The following is a 14,684-nucleotide window of genomic DNA, read 5'->3' as shown; positions in this document are numbered from 1 at the left end:
ATTGTCAAAACTGAGGTTTTAAGCCTGTGTTGAGAGATGGCTGTCTATGCACTGTGATTTTTCTTTGGCAGTCTCTAGAAACTCGATCCTCTTTGATATGCTATACTAGTATTAGGTACATAAATATAACTTTTTAATAATATTTATAACTTTTTGTCCATGTTGTTTGTTGTCCATGATTTTTGTACTAAAATGTAACACATTCACATACGCAACAATATTAACGACAAAAGTAGATCATGGACAAAAAAGGTACAGATATAACATATGTAATAATATAATCGTTAAAAGTAGTACTTAACCATCGCAATACACTTGTCATGATTTGAAAAGAATTTGCATACGTTTTCTTGAAAGATACCTAAAGCATTTAAGACAATGAACCCGACACATAAAGCTTCACTGCGTAGGTATAACCGTTTAAATTGAACATTCATGTAGTTCATCAAACCCTTTCATTAGCGCGGCATTATCGCGAGTTGCAAAACACTGCCCATAGTGCCCATGCCCTAATGACAGACCGGGCCAGAGGCGTTTGCCCGTCCTCGTCCTCGTTTACTCTGCCAAAGAATCCTCCCAAACTTATTCGGACCTTTCAACCCCTGCTTAACCCTCTGTAATTAGTGACATACTAGTTTTGCTGGTTTAATCGTCGGACGTTTTCGAGCTTAATGAGTAGTGCTGTGTTTGACGCAAGAAAAATAGCATGTGTCAATTTGAGAATTTTATTACTCAGTATCAATACAAAAAAGTTAAATAAGATAGCTCAACACAATTGTAATCGATACTATCAAAGCGTGAACATTATACTAAATTAGAAAGTTTAGACATGTAAATACAAATATAATGGTGAACGTATGTCCGTGACACGCTTAGGTATCCCTAAAATTGAAACTCCATAAAATTTTCGAGAACCCAAAAAAAAGAGGGCCACGCAAATTCGAATTTAATAAGAACTCCAACAAAAAGCCTTAGCACAACCTACAGGGCGTGCAGGCGCTTCGTGCAGCTGACGCCAAAAATATGGCATATTATGATGTCCCTAATCTACTTCACGCTTCGATGGCCGCCTGTCGATAACAATAACCGACTTAATACGCCCGATAATCGGTTTTGCTATTCGAAAACATCCGTGATTGACACTTTTGATGACGTTTGAGTTGAAACGGCCCGCGTTAGCCGGGATTTGTGTACGGGGGGAATAAATCGGGAGGAAGCCAGTCGCCCTGAAAATTGCAGTTGTGAAAGTTTTGAGCGATAATAATCGTTAGCTGTAGACGGATTTTTTATCTAGAAAAAAATAGGGGATTGTAAAAATACATTGACATAAGTATATATCATTATATCTCTAAGAACAAATTAAATTACTTTCATAGAAAATATTCGTGACCGCGAGGCTTAGGCATCCGTCCGGTAAATGGAGAACGCTGGTTCAATTCCAGCTCGGGACACTTGGAGGCCTTGGTAGTTTTTTCTTTGTGTATGACATTTATTTCAAGTAAAATATCTGTTATCAACAGGGCCCGTAACTTTCATGCCCATGGCATCAATTTGACGTCACGCTGCATATAGGATGATTCAAATATTTTTATTGTAATAATTAATCATTATTCAATAATCAATTTTTATCATGTACAAATCACTTCAAAAGTAAGCTATTCATACGTGGAATAATTAATACCTACTTGATACGTGAAACGAAAAGGAAACAATTTGTTTTATTTTAATAATTTATTGAAATATGGTAACAAACATATTTAATAAAATGAATTAAAAAAGTAAACAAATAATTTAATTTAATTTTCACGTATCAAGTAGGTATTAATTATTTCACGTATGAATAGATTAGTTTTGAAGTCATGATTAAAATGATTGATGAATAATTATTAATTATTGAATAAAACTCTTGAATCATTCTATATGCAGCGTGACGTCAAATTTATGTCAGCGGCATGAAAGTTACGGGCCCTGGTTATCAACTATGAAATCAAATCAAAGATTATTTATAATTAGGTATATTAACAGGTAGGCCAATCGACCTACATTTTCCCTCTATTAATATACTTAACTAACTATAAAACAAAAAACATATTCATAAATTTTATAATAGAACAAGAAATGAAACTAAAGAAGGTATTATACTACGCACTAGATATATAAGTTATGTTAAGTCTATATTTTAAATAAATTTTGTTCACCATTTTTGCTGGATTTGTTTTTTTATTTATTATGAATGGGCTTACTCTTGACCACAGACTAGCCAAAGCCAAGGACGTGGCCTACGATGGAGTGAGCTCGCCCAGAAGATTCACCCTTGATTTTAATGTTTAAGAATTATCTCATGTCTAAAAACATGTCCTTGGGAATTTAAATTAATAAATATTACCACGAGCGCTTCGTGAAGCATTGAAAGAAAATGAAAAGCGTGTAAACATTTTAGAAGAAAAATGTAACAGTTGTTTCGTTTCGTATAATATAATCCTTGTTTTAACATAATACATGTACATTTCACAAACAAACACGAACCTGGTTTAATCATAATTGAATATCGCCATAACAGAATTAGTAACTGTTTAGTCACAACGATAAACCAACCAAATGATAATCAAAACGAAACGAGTGCAGTATGCTGCGGATATCCATTAAGTGTGGTCATGTTTTATACAAGTTGCCGCATTTAGTGATGCACTGACTCGGCTAAATTTCTAGTAACAGAACGTGTCTTTTTATTGTGATGTTTTTGTTAAATTTTATGTTAAAATTGAAAAAGCTAGCTTTTTCAATTTTATTATGTAAATAAGTGTTATACGATTTTTTCCTATTGTGTTGGAAACCAGGCCCAGTAGCCGAAAGGCATTTCTACGACGTGAAACGAAAATGAAACGCCGCGAAAGGTAGTCTGGCTCTGTCACGCCAATACGCAAGAGCGATAGAGATAGATATCTACGAGCGTTTCCTTTCGTGAGCGTTTCACGAGCGTTTGTGCATTCGGCTACGCACACAAGAAGGAAACGAAAATGAATGGACATTATTTTTCCCCTGTTGTGAAAAAATAGTCTTCATTCTGAATAGAACTGACCTAAAATTAACTAAAAATATCAATATAATAAAATGGATAAGAAAGGAAACACCCTACTAGATCATTATCGGGAATGGGAAGTAGCCACTTGCAGATTGAGGATTCGTTTTAAATTGACAACCCTGGGAGTCCGTTTAATTGAATCCGAGCAGTCAAGTAACCTTCCAGTCGAGTCATATAAAGTGGTTATGGTTATGATACCGAAATGAAACACTGAACTATTTCTTATATCTAAATACAACCGAACAAATCAAATTATTTAATTAAATATTTTTTTATTTCTTTTTTTGAGTAGTAGGAAATTAGATACCATACACTGAAGAAAAAGCGGTCAAGCCCACTGGTGGTTCCCGGCTTCGCCACCAGTGGGCTTGATAGCTTTTTCTTTAGTGTATCTATTTTAGTTTATAATCTAAATACAACATTATATTAGTATTATAATGTTGTATTTAGATTATAAACTAACACACTACAGACCTTATGATATCATTGATTGATAACTATTAGGTTTGCTAATTCCAAAAAGTGTTTTTTTGATCCACCCTAAATATAGTCCCCGTCCCTCCCCTATCCCTATCCCTATCCCTATCCCTATCCCTATCCCTATCCCTATCCCTATCCCTATCCCTATCCCTATCCCTATCCCTATCCCTATCCCTATCCCTATCCCTATCCCTATCCCTATCCCTATCCCTATCCCTATCCCTATCCCTATCCCTATCCCTATCCCTATCCCTATCCCTATCCCTATCCCTATCCCTATCCCTATCCCTATCCCTATCCCTATCCCTATCCCTATCCCTATCCCTATCCCTATCCCTATCCTATCCCTATCCCTATCCCTATCCCTATTACTATACCTATCCCTATCCCTACCCTTATCCCTGTTCCGGCTCGTCTCCTCCCGTCTCGTCCCGTCCCGCCTCGCCTCGCCCCGTCCCTGTTCCTGTCCCTGTCAAATTATCATGTTAGGCGGTGAATTTTGAAAAATCCTTTCTCTCTAATTCTCTTTATTTACATGAACATATTTACATAATTATATAAGAAACTAAGACTAAACATAAAAGCTAGCTAATGTCTAAAATAGGCCCTTGAGGCATTGTACCAAGGATACTGGCGACATTTCCTCGCTGTATCGCAATGCTGATACGTTGTGCGAGGAAGTCGCCAGCTCTTCGGTCACCAGTTACCTCAACCAAACACTTCGAGATTTCTGTGAACAACTTGTTCGCGCTGGGGCCCCATTGACCTAGAGTTTCTTAGTGCTCTTCTAAGGAACTTACGTGTAATTTGAAATCTCTTGAACCAGAAGTAAACATAAAAAAGAAATCCATATGGCTATTTTCGATATTTAAACCCCATTGCACCACAACAGGGGAAAAGGTATTTCACTTCCGCCACGTCAGATTTTAAAAACGTTGTATTTATCGTGATCAGCGACCCGATAAACCATAAAAACGATACCCATATTGGTTTTTTGACATTATCACCCCTTTTCACCCTTTTAAATGGTACATTTTTTTAAAACTTGAAACACGTATTTAGTCATATGTCTTTAGCAATCCTCCTGTGAAGTTTCGCATAAAACAGTGAAACTAACATTGTTTCCCCATACAAAATTTGAACCCCCATTTGACCCCCTTAGGAGGCGAATTTTGAAAAATCCTTTCTTAGTGCTCCTTTACACTATATAAGGAACCAACGTGCCAAATTTGACATCTCTAGGACCAGCGGTTTCAGCTGTGCGTTGATATGTCCGTCAGTCTATATATTTTTTTATATTTAAACCCCATTTCACCACAACAGGGGAGAAGGTATTTCACTTCCGCCTCGTTAGATTTAAAAAAACGTTGTATTTATCGTGATCAGCGACCCGATAAACCATAAAAACGATACCCATATTGGTTTTTTGACTTTATTAACCCCTTTTCACCCTTTTAGGGGTAAAATTTTCAAAAAATCTGAAACACGTATTAAGTCATATGTCTTAAGGAATCTTCCTGTGAAGTTTCGAATAAAATAGTCAAACTAATCTTGTTTCCCCATACAAACTTTGAACCCCATGTGACCCCCTTAGGAGGTGAATTTTGGAAAATCCTTTCTTAGCGCTCCTCTACACTACATAAGGAACCTACGTGCCAAATTTAAAATCTCTAGGACCAGTGGTTTCGGCTGTGCTTTGATATGTCCGTCAGTCAATATATTTTTTTGATATTTAAACCCTTTTGCACCACAACAGAGGAGATGATATTTCACTTCCGCCTCATTAGATTTTTAAAACGTTGTATTTATCGTGATCAGCGACCCGATAAACCGATTTGATTTGATAATTCCAACTATGTTATGTATGTGTAATAATAATACAATTTCAAAATTACTTCATTATAAATCAAACATATTTCCACCAAGTTTATAAAGCCAAAAATTCATTCTAGATTATTGTTTTACAAATGAATTTTCTCGAAATCCCTCAGTGTTTATGAACAGACTGCGCCTGTTTGCTTTGATTTCACAAGAACTTGAGGTCGAATGATATGTACAATTTGAGATGAAAATTAAGTTATTCACGCTGCAATTTGTTTATACGTGTCCGTAACTCCGTACATATTACCGCACTGGCGACAACATTAACAATAATTTTGATATGACTTCAATACTGGACCCTGAAACATACCTATTCCTTGTTGACCCCTAATTAGATAATCCTCCGGCTCATTTAAATGTCGCCGTTTAAAAATAAATTATGTAATGTAAAATACCCTATAATGGGCGGTGCCGGTGATGCCATTATGGACGAAAAAACACAAATCCTTAAAAGTAAGTATCTCAAATTAGTTTCTAAAAACTGACGGCAATGTACCATAAACTAGTCATAGAGCTGCTTAATTTTGAAGTTTAATTTAATTCGGTTATTTCTGAAGGATTTGACAGCAAGATAAAAGTCATCAGTTTACTGAAAAAAGTGTAAGTGAAATATCAAAAATGGGCAAAATTTTATCTTAAACTGTCAATGATTGGGTCAGTTTACTTTACCTACTTAACTAAATCAAGTGACTGAGTTATAAAGCTGTTAAAACATTTTTTACTGAAATAAAATATATTCCTTGTTCGCTTGTTATTAGTATTTGGGAATATTTGAGCGGTACGTCCCTAGCCGCATTCATTTAGCCCTGAGCAAACTGTTTAAGCCCGCAATGTTTAATGGACGGTAAATTGCACATTAATATTGCGCCATCCTAACCGCGACTCCTCACTAGGCCTAACCTATAATAGCAATAACAGTACTGTCGAAATTGTGTTCAATTATTGTGATATAATTTACCAATAACATAATTTACATAATAAACACATAGTTAATTGGTCACACCGAATATTCGGTATTTAGCCCATTATTTATCTATCACATCTAGCTAAAAGAAAAAATATACATAAACAAATACAATACAAGAGAAATCTCTAGGTATATTTACGATGTAAAAACGATTCGTGGAAGGTTCTGAAATGCGAAATATTTTTTAAGCGTTTGTCTACTCGTATACAGAAAAAAAAAATTTAACAGGGAATTAAATTTGATAGAAACTATATAAAACTGCGATTTTTTGCGAACGGTTTTCATAATAAATGCGCAGTTTTCATACTAAATCATGACATTCATGACGCATATTCTGTCGTCGAATATTAATATTTTTTTTGTACGATTATTGTACGCAAAAGATTAGAACCAGTAATGAATGACAAATCCATTAATTAGTCAAAAATGGTTTTAATAAATAACAAGGAAACATGATTTTGCAGTAAACATAATTAATGCCGTATCGTACAATTTTCCAGAGTGGTAAACAACAGTAGTGAACCACATACTACACCGCACTTCAAAGGGTTACGCCTATAGGTCCCTGCGTCCCGAACGTGTAGTGTGCACGGGCGAAATATTAACTACTCGTTCTACAACTGTATTAAAATTCTCACTCTTGGCATCATTGTCGTGGGGGGCAATGAAACAAAAGAATAATTCCGTCTCACTTCCACACCCCGATATTAATATTTCCTTCTCGCTATACTCCGTGGACCCTTGAAAGCGTCTCACTTATGAATGTGTTAGTGATAGTAGCGTTTAGATTACATGGCCGTGTGTGTATCTTGAACACGCTGGTTTACAATCTTAGCAGAATTCACAATGATCTAAGTAAAAGTCCAGGTTATTCAAATCCGAATCGTAACGATAGCAAACAAGTAAAAATAAAATAATAAATGTTTTAAAAACTTACCTCGTCTGTGTCTGACGTGGTATTTACTTTTGGGATTCGTCGGAGTGCAGCAAGATTGTTCGTAGTAGAAATTATATGAACTTTCCACTTCTGTAGATTGTACTGCCTGGGATCGAACCTGCCACCCGACTCCGAGCAGGAGGAACAACAGCCACCGGACCACCGGCGCGAAGCCCCCCATAGTCCGTCCGTTTGTGTACATTGTTACTAGATATCACTGGCACTAACACTAACAGTCAAAGTTTATTTAAAAGTCTGAGGGCTTAGCAAACGTTTGGTATTCTGTGAAACAAAATATATATTTTACTTTCAAAAGCCCAAACATTATCCACTGTTAGCATTGTAGAAATAACAATTAATTATAGTAACAATTTTTATGATGGATTGTTTGAGATTTAAAATAATGAAAAGATATATTTTTTCAAGGGCAATCCCCCGATTGCCCTTGAAAAAAAAGGTATATTAATAATTAGATCAAACAATCATGATAAGTAAAATAAACTTAATTATAAAACCGCGTTTAATTTATTAAATTATTACTTCTACAAATGTAAATGTAGATAAAATACGATGCATGTTAGGCCATAATTACAATAATTGTTCTGGGAGCTACATCGGTATCAATCACTGATATTCGTCCGGCACATTTCGTTTTATTTTTCATTTGTATAATATATTATTAAGGAGCAGTCCCGCCTTCCGATGTGAACGATAAGTCGAGCCGTGCACAGGGTGGTGATAGTGGGTACCTATTATTTTACTTTGTCGTGAAATTGTAGTGTTTTAATTTATTTTTGACACCAAACGGTCATTTTAATTGAAAAAAAAAACGAAAGTAAGAAAACAAATTTTAATAACTGTTCAAGACACTAGGTATTTATTTATAAAACGTTCACCTTATTTTAACCTAGGTATATGCAATTTAGCTTAATATCAGACGTAACATTGTAACGGTTGAACTATCCAATGTTACACTTTACCTCCTGGCTAGTAGCTATCAACTCATCCGCAAAAGTGAGTATTTATCTTGAACTGAATATTATTGACCTCCTATGCTAATACATATCGGAAAATCATGCATGTTATGTCATGCATTAATGAGACACAACGTTCATCTGCTATAAATAATCCATATCCATACTAATATTATAAATGGAAAAGTGTGTGTCTGTTTGTTTGTCCGTCTTTCACGGCAAAACGGAGCTAGGAATTTTTGAAAAAATTTTTTAAGTGGAGATAGTTGAAAGGATGGAGAGTGACATAGGCTACTTTGACGAGCGAAGCCGCGGGACAAAGCTAGTATGTTTAATAAATATTATTAACTCATTAAGACTACAATACCTGAATAAGGTATTAAATATAACGTTTCACACATAGTCCTTTATTGACATTATGTTTAATTATTAAGGCAATGTTGCGAGTTTCTAAATATTCTTCATTATTCAACACGCCGCCGGGAGGGGACAGCTTGTAGGCCTAAATCATCGCGAGGCGGGCTACAATCGAATACTAAATTTAGTTTTCAATACTAATTGCTAGACAAGAATAATATTTCGAAGGCTTTATCTATAAATGTTTGAATTAAAATTATAATTTGATGGAGAGAAAATGTCCTAACTGTATTGTGCAAATATTTTATTAAGTAGCACGCATGTTTAATGACTCGATCACTAGATGAATACATGATACATAAATAAAAATGTTTCTAAAACTGCATACTGAATGAAGACAATTCATTATTCTAAAATAGGAAAATGCACTCCTAAGACGTAAAAAACGCCAACTGATCACTCGTGCTCAAGCTACACGCCATTTGCCACCGACATTAAGTAATAAATCCAATAACAGGTCCAAAAAACAGCAACATCCACATGCTTATTTTCACAATAACAATGACAATTTTGCTTGTTGATTTTACATTAAAAAAGTCCATGGCTGTGGGGTTGTTTAATGGGTGTATGGGCCATTAAGACCCACCGTCTAAGCACACCTCTGTAATGGAAACCGCACGAAAATGCAACAGGGGATAGCGACATTACATAGCCGCCCTTTATTTTAACCTATTATAGAACACATTTACAGGATTTAATGGCCACATTCGAAATAAAGTCCAAATAAAATTAGCTTTAAGAACCGTTACGAAAGGTAACGGGTTAGACCTTCGACCAAACAAAGGAAATGTACCGTTACGACCAAGATTAAACACAACGAACACATATCTCGGACTTATTCGGGTATTCTAATTCATTTTTAACGCTATTTTTTTTTGTCAAATTTACAGATCTGTTTTATAGGAATAACATATTTAGTCTCTCTAGCTCTGCTTAGCCTCGAGGTTGACTGGTAGAGAATGCCTTAAAGCATTAAGTCCGCCTTTTTGTACTGCAATATTTTTCTTTTGTGCAATAAAGATTAAATAAATAAATAAATATTCTTTCAGATATCCCGTTTAATTTAGTTACATATTTATTATTATTAGGTTAATAAGATAACATGTACCTACTGTGGAAATAATCAACTTAACTGTTTTTATTACCGGCAATATCTATACTAAATATGTAACTACACTAATAGTTAGTTGTATATTGATTTAGTGATTACGTATCGTGTTTAAATATACATGGCGCCCAACTCGCCCGTAACCGTTACAACCAATTGATTATAAAATTCATGAATAATTTCGTAAGGGCGGAGATTACACGGGATAGGTATCAGTGAATAAGTAAATATCATCCAGTAAATTTAACTCAAAGTATGGTACGGGCCCTCGTCACACGACCGATATCCTTCTGAATGCTATCAGGGATCGCCTGGTGAAAGAGTCCAGCGATGAATTAAATAAACGAGGCCTAAAAGGGATAGATGTTTACCCTTCAAGATGTTTTTATGTGATAAACCCCGAAACCAGATAACGTTCCTCATTTCATATAGGCGCCTGCAAAAAGGAAAATGTGTTGCGTATTATATTTCTACAGGAAAATAGAGGAGACTATTAGCAAAAAGTCGCCATTAATGACAAAAAACCTTTCTTCGATTCACGAAAGACTAATAAAATAAAGTTAGATATTGTGAGATGTATTGAGTATGTTTTCTAATAAATTTTATTAAACTAGTGAAGCATCAAGTAGGCAATTAACTAATAAAATTAGTCAGCATCCAAAAGAGAACCAAAATCGTATAATGTACATTGTACATGTTACGCAAAAAATTATGAACAAAATGTTTCATGTCATTGTAGATAGGTAGTTAAAAAGCGCTGGGTCATATCTTCTGTACCTATATGATGCAAATAATTGTATATTCAGCATTTCACACATGAATAATACAAGCGTTAGTCGCAAAAAATACGGATGCCAGGTTACCACCCAAAGAAGGGTCCTCTAAATTTTAGTTGAATGATTAATGATATCGGGTTAGCACATGAATGAATTTTGTTCAATTGACAGTAGATCTTTCTGAGTAAACATTCCAAACCTCCCCCATTTTCAAATAATACTTAAAGAGTATCAGCATTAAACTCGTTTCGTATTTTGTTTGTATCCTTTGGGATCACGGAGACGCGCTGGGAGATATGATTTGGAAAAAGTAATGAAAAATACATTAAAAATCATTACTCATCTTGAGTCTATATCTGACTAGAGGTCTATAATTGATCATCATCTGTTTCCTTAAGGATTTACGCGTTTATAAGCATTTCAAAATGGTATTTTATTTTTAGCCTCTTTTCTATATGTACAATTGTACACTTGCTATTCAGTTCAAATAACAAACCAATATTGCGATGTTTAAGTTTACCAAGCTTGATTAGGAACTATTTTATCTACGTAATTTTATTTCTTTGTTTCATCTAAGAAAATATGCATCTGCACACACATACATACACATACATATTTATGCAATACCTTTTGTAATAAATGCGTAGCACTGTTTTATCAGAATTATCAGTATTATCATTGCTTCGGCATGAACGTCCAATTAAGATTCAAATAGAACTCTCCACAGCTACATATAATACAATGGCGTATACCATAACCGGTCCCCAGGTTTTCGAAGAAAAAAGTTGTTGAAGCATCGCGGGCCGCTCTCGGTCACCCGAACCGGTTCTGTAATGATGTCTTCATCTTCATTACCGGTGATTCACTGCGGGTCCACTTATTTTACTTGGCTATGAAAGCCGAGGGTAATGTTATTATCAAACTTGTGTGAATATTTTTTGTGTACTTTAACGCAGCAGCTGTCTCGTTATAAAATCTTCTTGAGACTTAAGGTTTAATGTTTATGTGGTAGTGTTCATACTATTATTTTTATAAGTGTTGGCCGTGTATGTGAATTGATATTTGTTACTTAATAGCATAAGCCTATTTTTAAGATTTACGCAATCAAAGCCTAATAATTAAATGAGGATCAATTAATTAAAAAGTCTAACGACCTCACACCAAAAATAATGTGACAAGGCAAGGCAAGGATTCATTAAGCAGATTTTAATCTGTTTTAATATCAGTCGATCTCATTTCGCAATACAATTATACCGTTACTGCCCATTTCATGACAGGCTTCGCTCATTATGAGCGAAGAATGTTAAGAAATTTCATCCGCCAACCCATTGAGGCCGCCCTCCCAATTGTACGAAGGTGTTCCAATTGAATGGTGGATGGAATGGGGGTACGAGTATAATGAAATTTCGCCTCGATAAAGACCACTGAGCCCGTAATACAATACTTGATGTTTCCTCAGCCCGGATCCATATCATACCCATTACTGCACAAATATATCTACGGAACACATCTTCGTTAAACAAATTAACACTTGTCGGCATTTAATTCTTATCATTAGGTATACTTATGACTCATGCGTTTGAGTCATCAAGTATTCTTCGGTAGGCACTATTCTTGGATTAAACATTAAACATTTTATTTTTTACAAATGCGATACTTGTACATTTATATCAGTAACATCAAATATTTTTTGTACAGGTATTTCCGTCATTGTTGACTGGTTGTTTTAGGTAGCATTTCAGTATTTATTATTCCGATGCCTTCAAGCTCCTTGGTTGTTACGAAATAAAGCATTCATTTTTCATCATTATGTTATAAATAGGTACTTGAAGAGACCGTTTAAATTATGATAAGTAATGTATATAATAAACAAATTAATTGGTCCATAAGAGGGGTGGGTATTGCAATCAATAATTGCGTAAATGAGAAGTAGGTAATCCAAGCGAACAAATGGGCTGCCCAGAAGAGATACGGTTCGGTCCCTGGAAATTGGCTCTGAATTATTAATTAATACAATACTGTAACGGCAGCGAATTGTAAGCTTCTTAACAGGGAACTGAATAAATATCAGTCAACGATAATAAACTATGATCTATGTTGTACATTAAAATGGGAACTAAAACGTTTAGGAAAGTGGGATTGAATCTATGATGCGGTATATGGATTGTGGAATTTTAAACGAACTATAAAATGTTTTAGAATCAGAAGATCCGAAACCTAGGACTTGTATTATTCGTTGTGTTTGGCGGGTAGTAATTTATGACTAACTGAGCTCATGATTGGCGCGACAGTATCACGCGACATAGACCTGTAGGCCTAGCACATGATTGCCGCGGGAGTATGTCGCCGCGAGATAGATCACACGTCTTCTTCTAACTGTATTAATGACATAAGGACGGGTAGTCTATCTCGCGGCGACATACTCTCGCGGCAATCATGTGCTAACCCTGCAGACGTCTTTTTCTAATAGGACAGGTAGTCTATGTCGCAGCGGGATGGATACTATCGTCCCAAATTATGTCTAGCCCTACAATAAAGTTTGTATTTGTGTGTTTGTGCGTTTGTTTGCTTTCGTCAGAATTAGTTAATATATATATAATATCTTAGTATAATCATGCACAATCATGATAACAATTTTCACAGGTACGCTTGCCAAAGGGATTAATATTGTTTGATGAAAATCATAATTTATGTTTTGAATAGTTAATAATCAAAGTAGATTTTGTCTCATACGCAAACTCAGCCAGGAATATTAATTATTATATTAATCAATACCAAGGGCCTACTGAGATTGTGTTTACTAACACACGACAAGTTAATTATTAATACAAGTTACATAAACCTCAAGTCTAATTAGTTTTTGGAGGTACAGTATTAATTTAATGCGACTATTGACTCAATTGCCCTTTGCCGCAATATCAAGGAATCGTTTTAGCATTCGCATTACTGTAGGCATTTGGCGTTGCATATTTTTCTCCTTGCTAGTAATTTCTCTTTGTGAGTAATGTAACCAAAGGTTACACTGTTATTTTAATAATCATTAGAGGGTTCAATTCAATAGTAGTAGTACCTAGTAGTAACTTAATTGTGTGTAATTAGAAACAGAGGCAAAAGCGAGCTCATCCAGATCAGGGATCTCTGATAATTTATCATAGTAAGGTTCCTCAATTTTTATTATTAGGGATAGGGTTCACCAACAGTGATAAAGAAACAAACATTATACAACTCAATCATACTTGTAAGAAATTATCACTAGAAATAGGAACTTATTTGAACCAATAAAATTTTAATTACATAGTTGATTTAATTTTTCCATTTGGGTTCGAATATAAATGTACAATTTACATGCCATTTTGTTTCACTCTGTTTAATGGATGCAGTTTAAATCATCTTGTAAGTTATAATTGATAGACAATAAGGAAAATTATAATTATAATATATAATATGCAATGCGTCTATTGCATATATTATAATATTAGGTACCTCCTTTTTAAGATAATATATATAAATGTAACATCAGTTTATATTTGTATCTTACATACATACAAATTGGTTTTAATGATTTATTATTACAAAATCATATTGAACTGCAGGTTCAACGACACAGGACAACGATAAAGGAACGTCGAATGAAGCGGTTATATTTGATTAAAGTAGATGCCACTAATCTGTAAATAGAATCATTTTGATCAAATCACCAAAACTGCGAGTTACCTACTCGCAAGAAATATTTGATACCTGCTTCCCCTACAAACCTTCATATGAATTTGGGGAGGATTCGCTTCAATGGATTCTGGCCACGTAGCGGCACGCGTAAATATCGGCCTCTTGTATTATTGATACAAATGGAGATATCAATTGTTTTGGACAATAACATTTCTGACAATAGAGGTATCTATGGTGGGAATGTTTGAATTAATGGGGACATTGGGAAAGTAGGGGAAGTGTGGGTCTAAGCCAGTGACGGATTTCAAATGTAAGTAATGTTACATTTCTCATTACTTATAAGTGTAAATAATAATCTATTATTATTAATAACACCTTTATTATTAGACTTATATT

General features: G+C 34.8%; 1 protein-coding gene across 2 annotated transcripts in view; it reads right to left on the bottom strand.

The window, feature by feature from the left end:
- The window catches only part of LOC125235507 (semaphorin-2A-like), a 782,062-nt gene that overhangs the window by 180,499 nt on the left and 586,879 nt on the right, over nucleotides 1–14,684 (bottom strand). Inside the window, exon 2 of one of the 2 annotated variants that reach the window (XM_048142077.1) lies at nucleotides 7,348–7,629. The exons of the other annotated variant lie outside the window; for it this stretch is intronic. Within the exon in view, the coding sequence (XP_047998034.1) occupies nucleotides 7,348–7,549 (202 nt within the window). The 5' untranslated portion in view covers nucleotides 7,550–7,629. The remainder of the gene's footprint in view (nucleotides 1–7,347; nucleotides 7,630–14,684) is intronic. 2 annotated transcript variants of the gene reach the window in all.

The sequence above is a fragment of the Leguminivora glycinivorella genome, chromosome 17, assembly GCF_023078275.1.
Source record: "Leguminivora glycinivorella isolate SPB_JAAS2020 chromosome 17, LegGlyc_1.1, whole genome shotgun sequence".
Lineage (NCBI taxonomy): Eukaryota > Metazoa > Arthropoda > Insecta > Lepidoptera > Tortricidae > Leguminivora > Leguminivora glycinivorella.
This window is presented reverse-complemented; position numbering and strand designations above follow the sequence as displayed.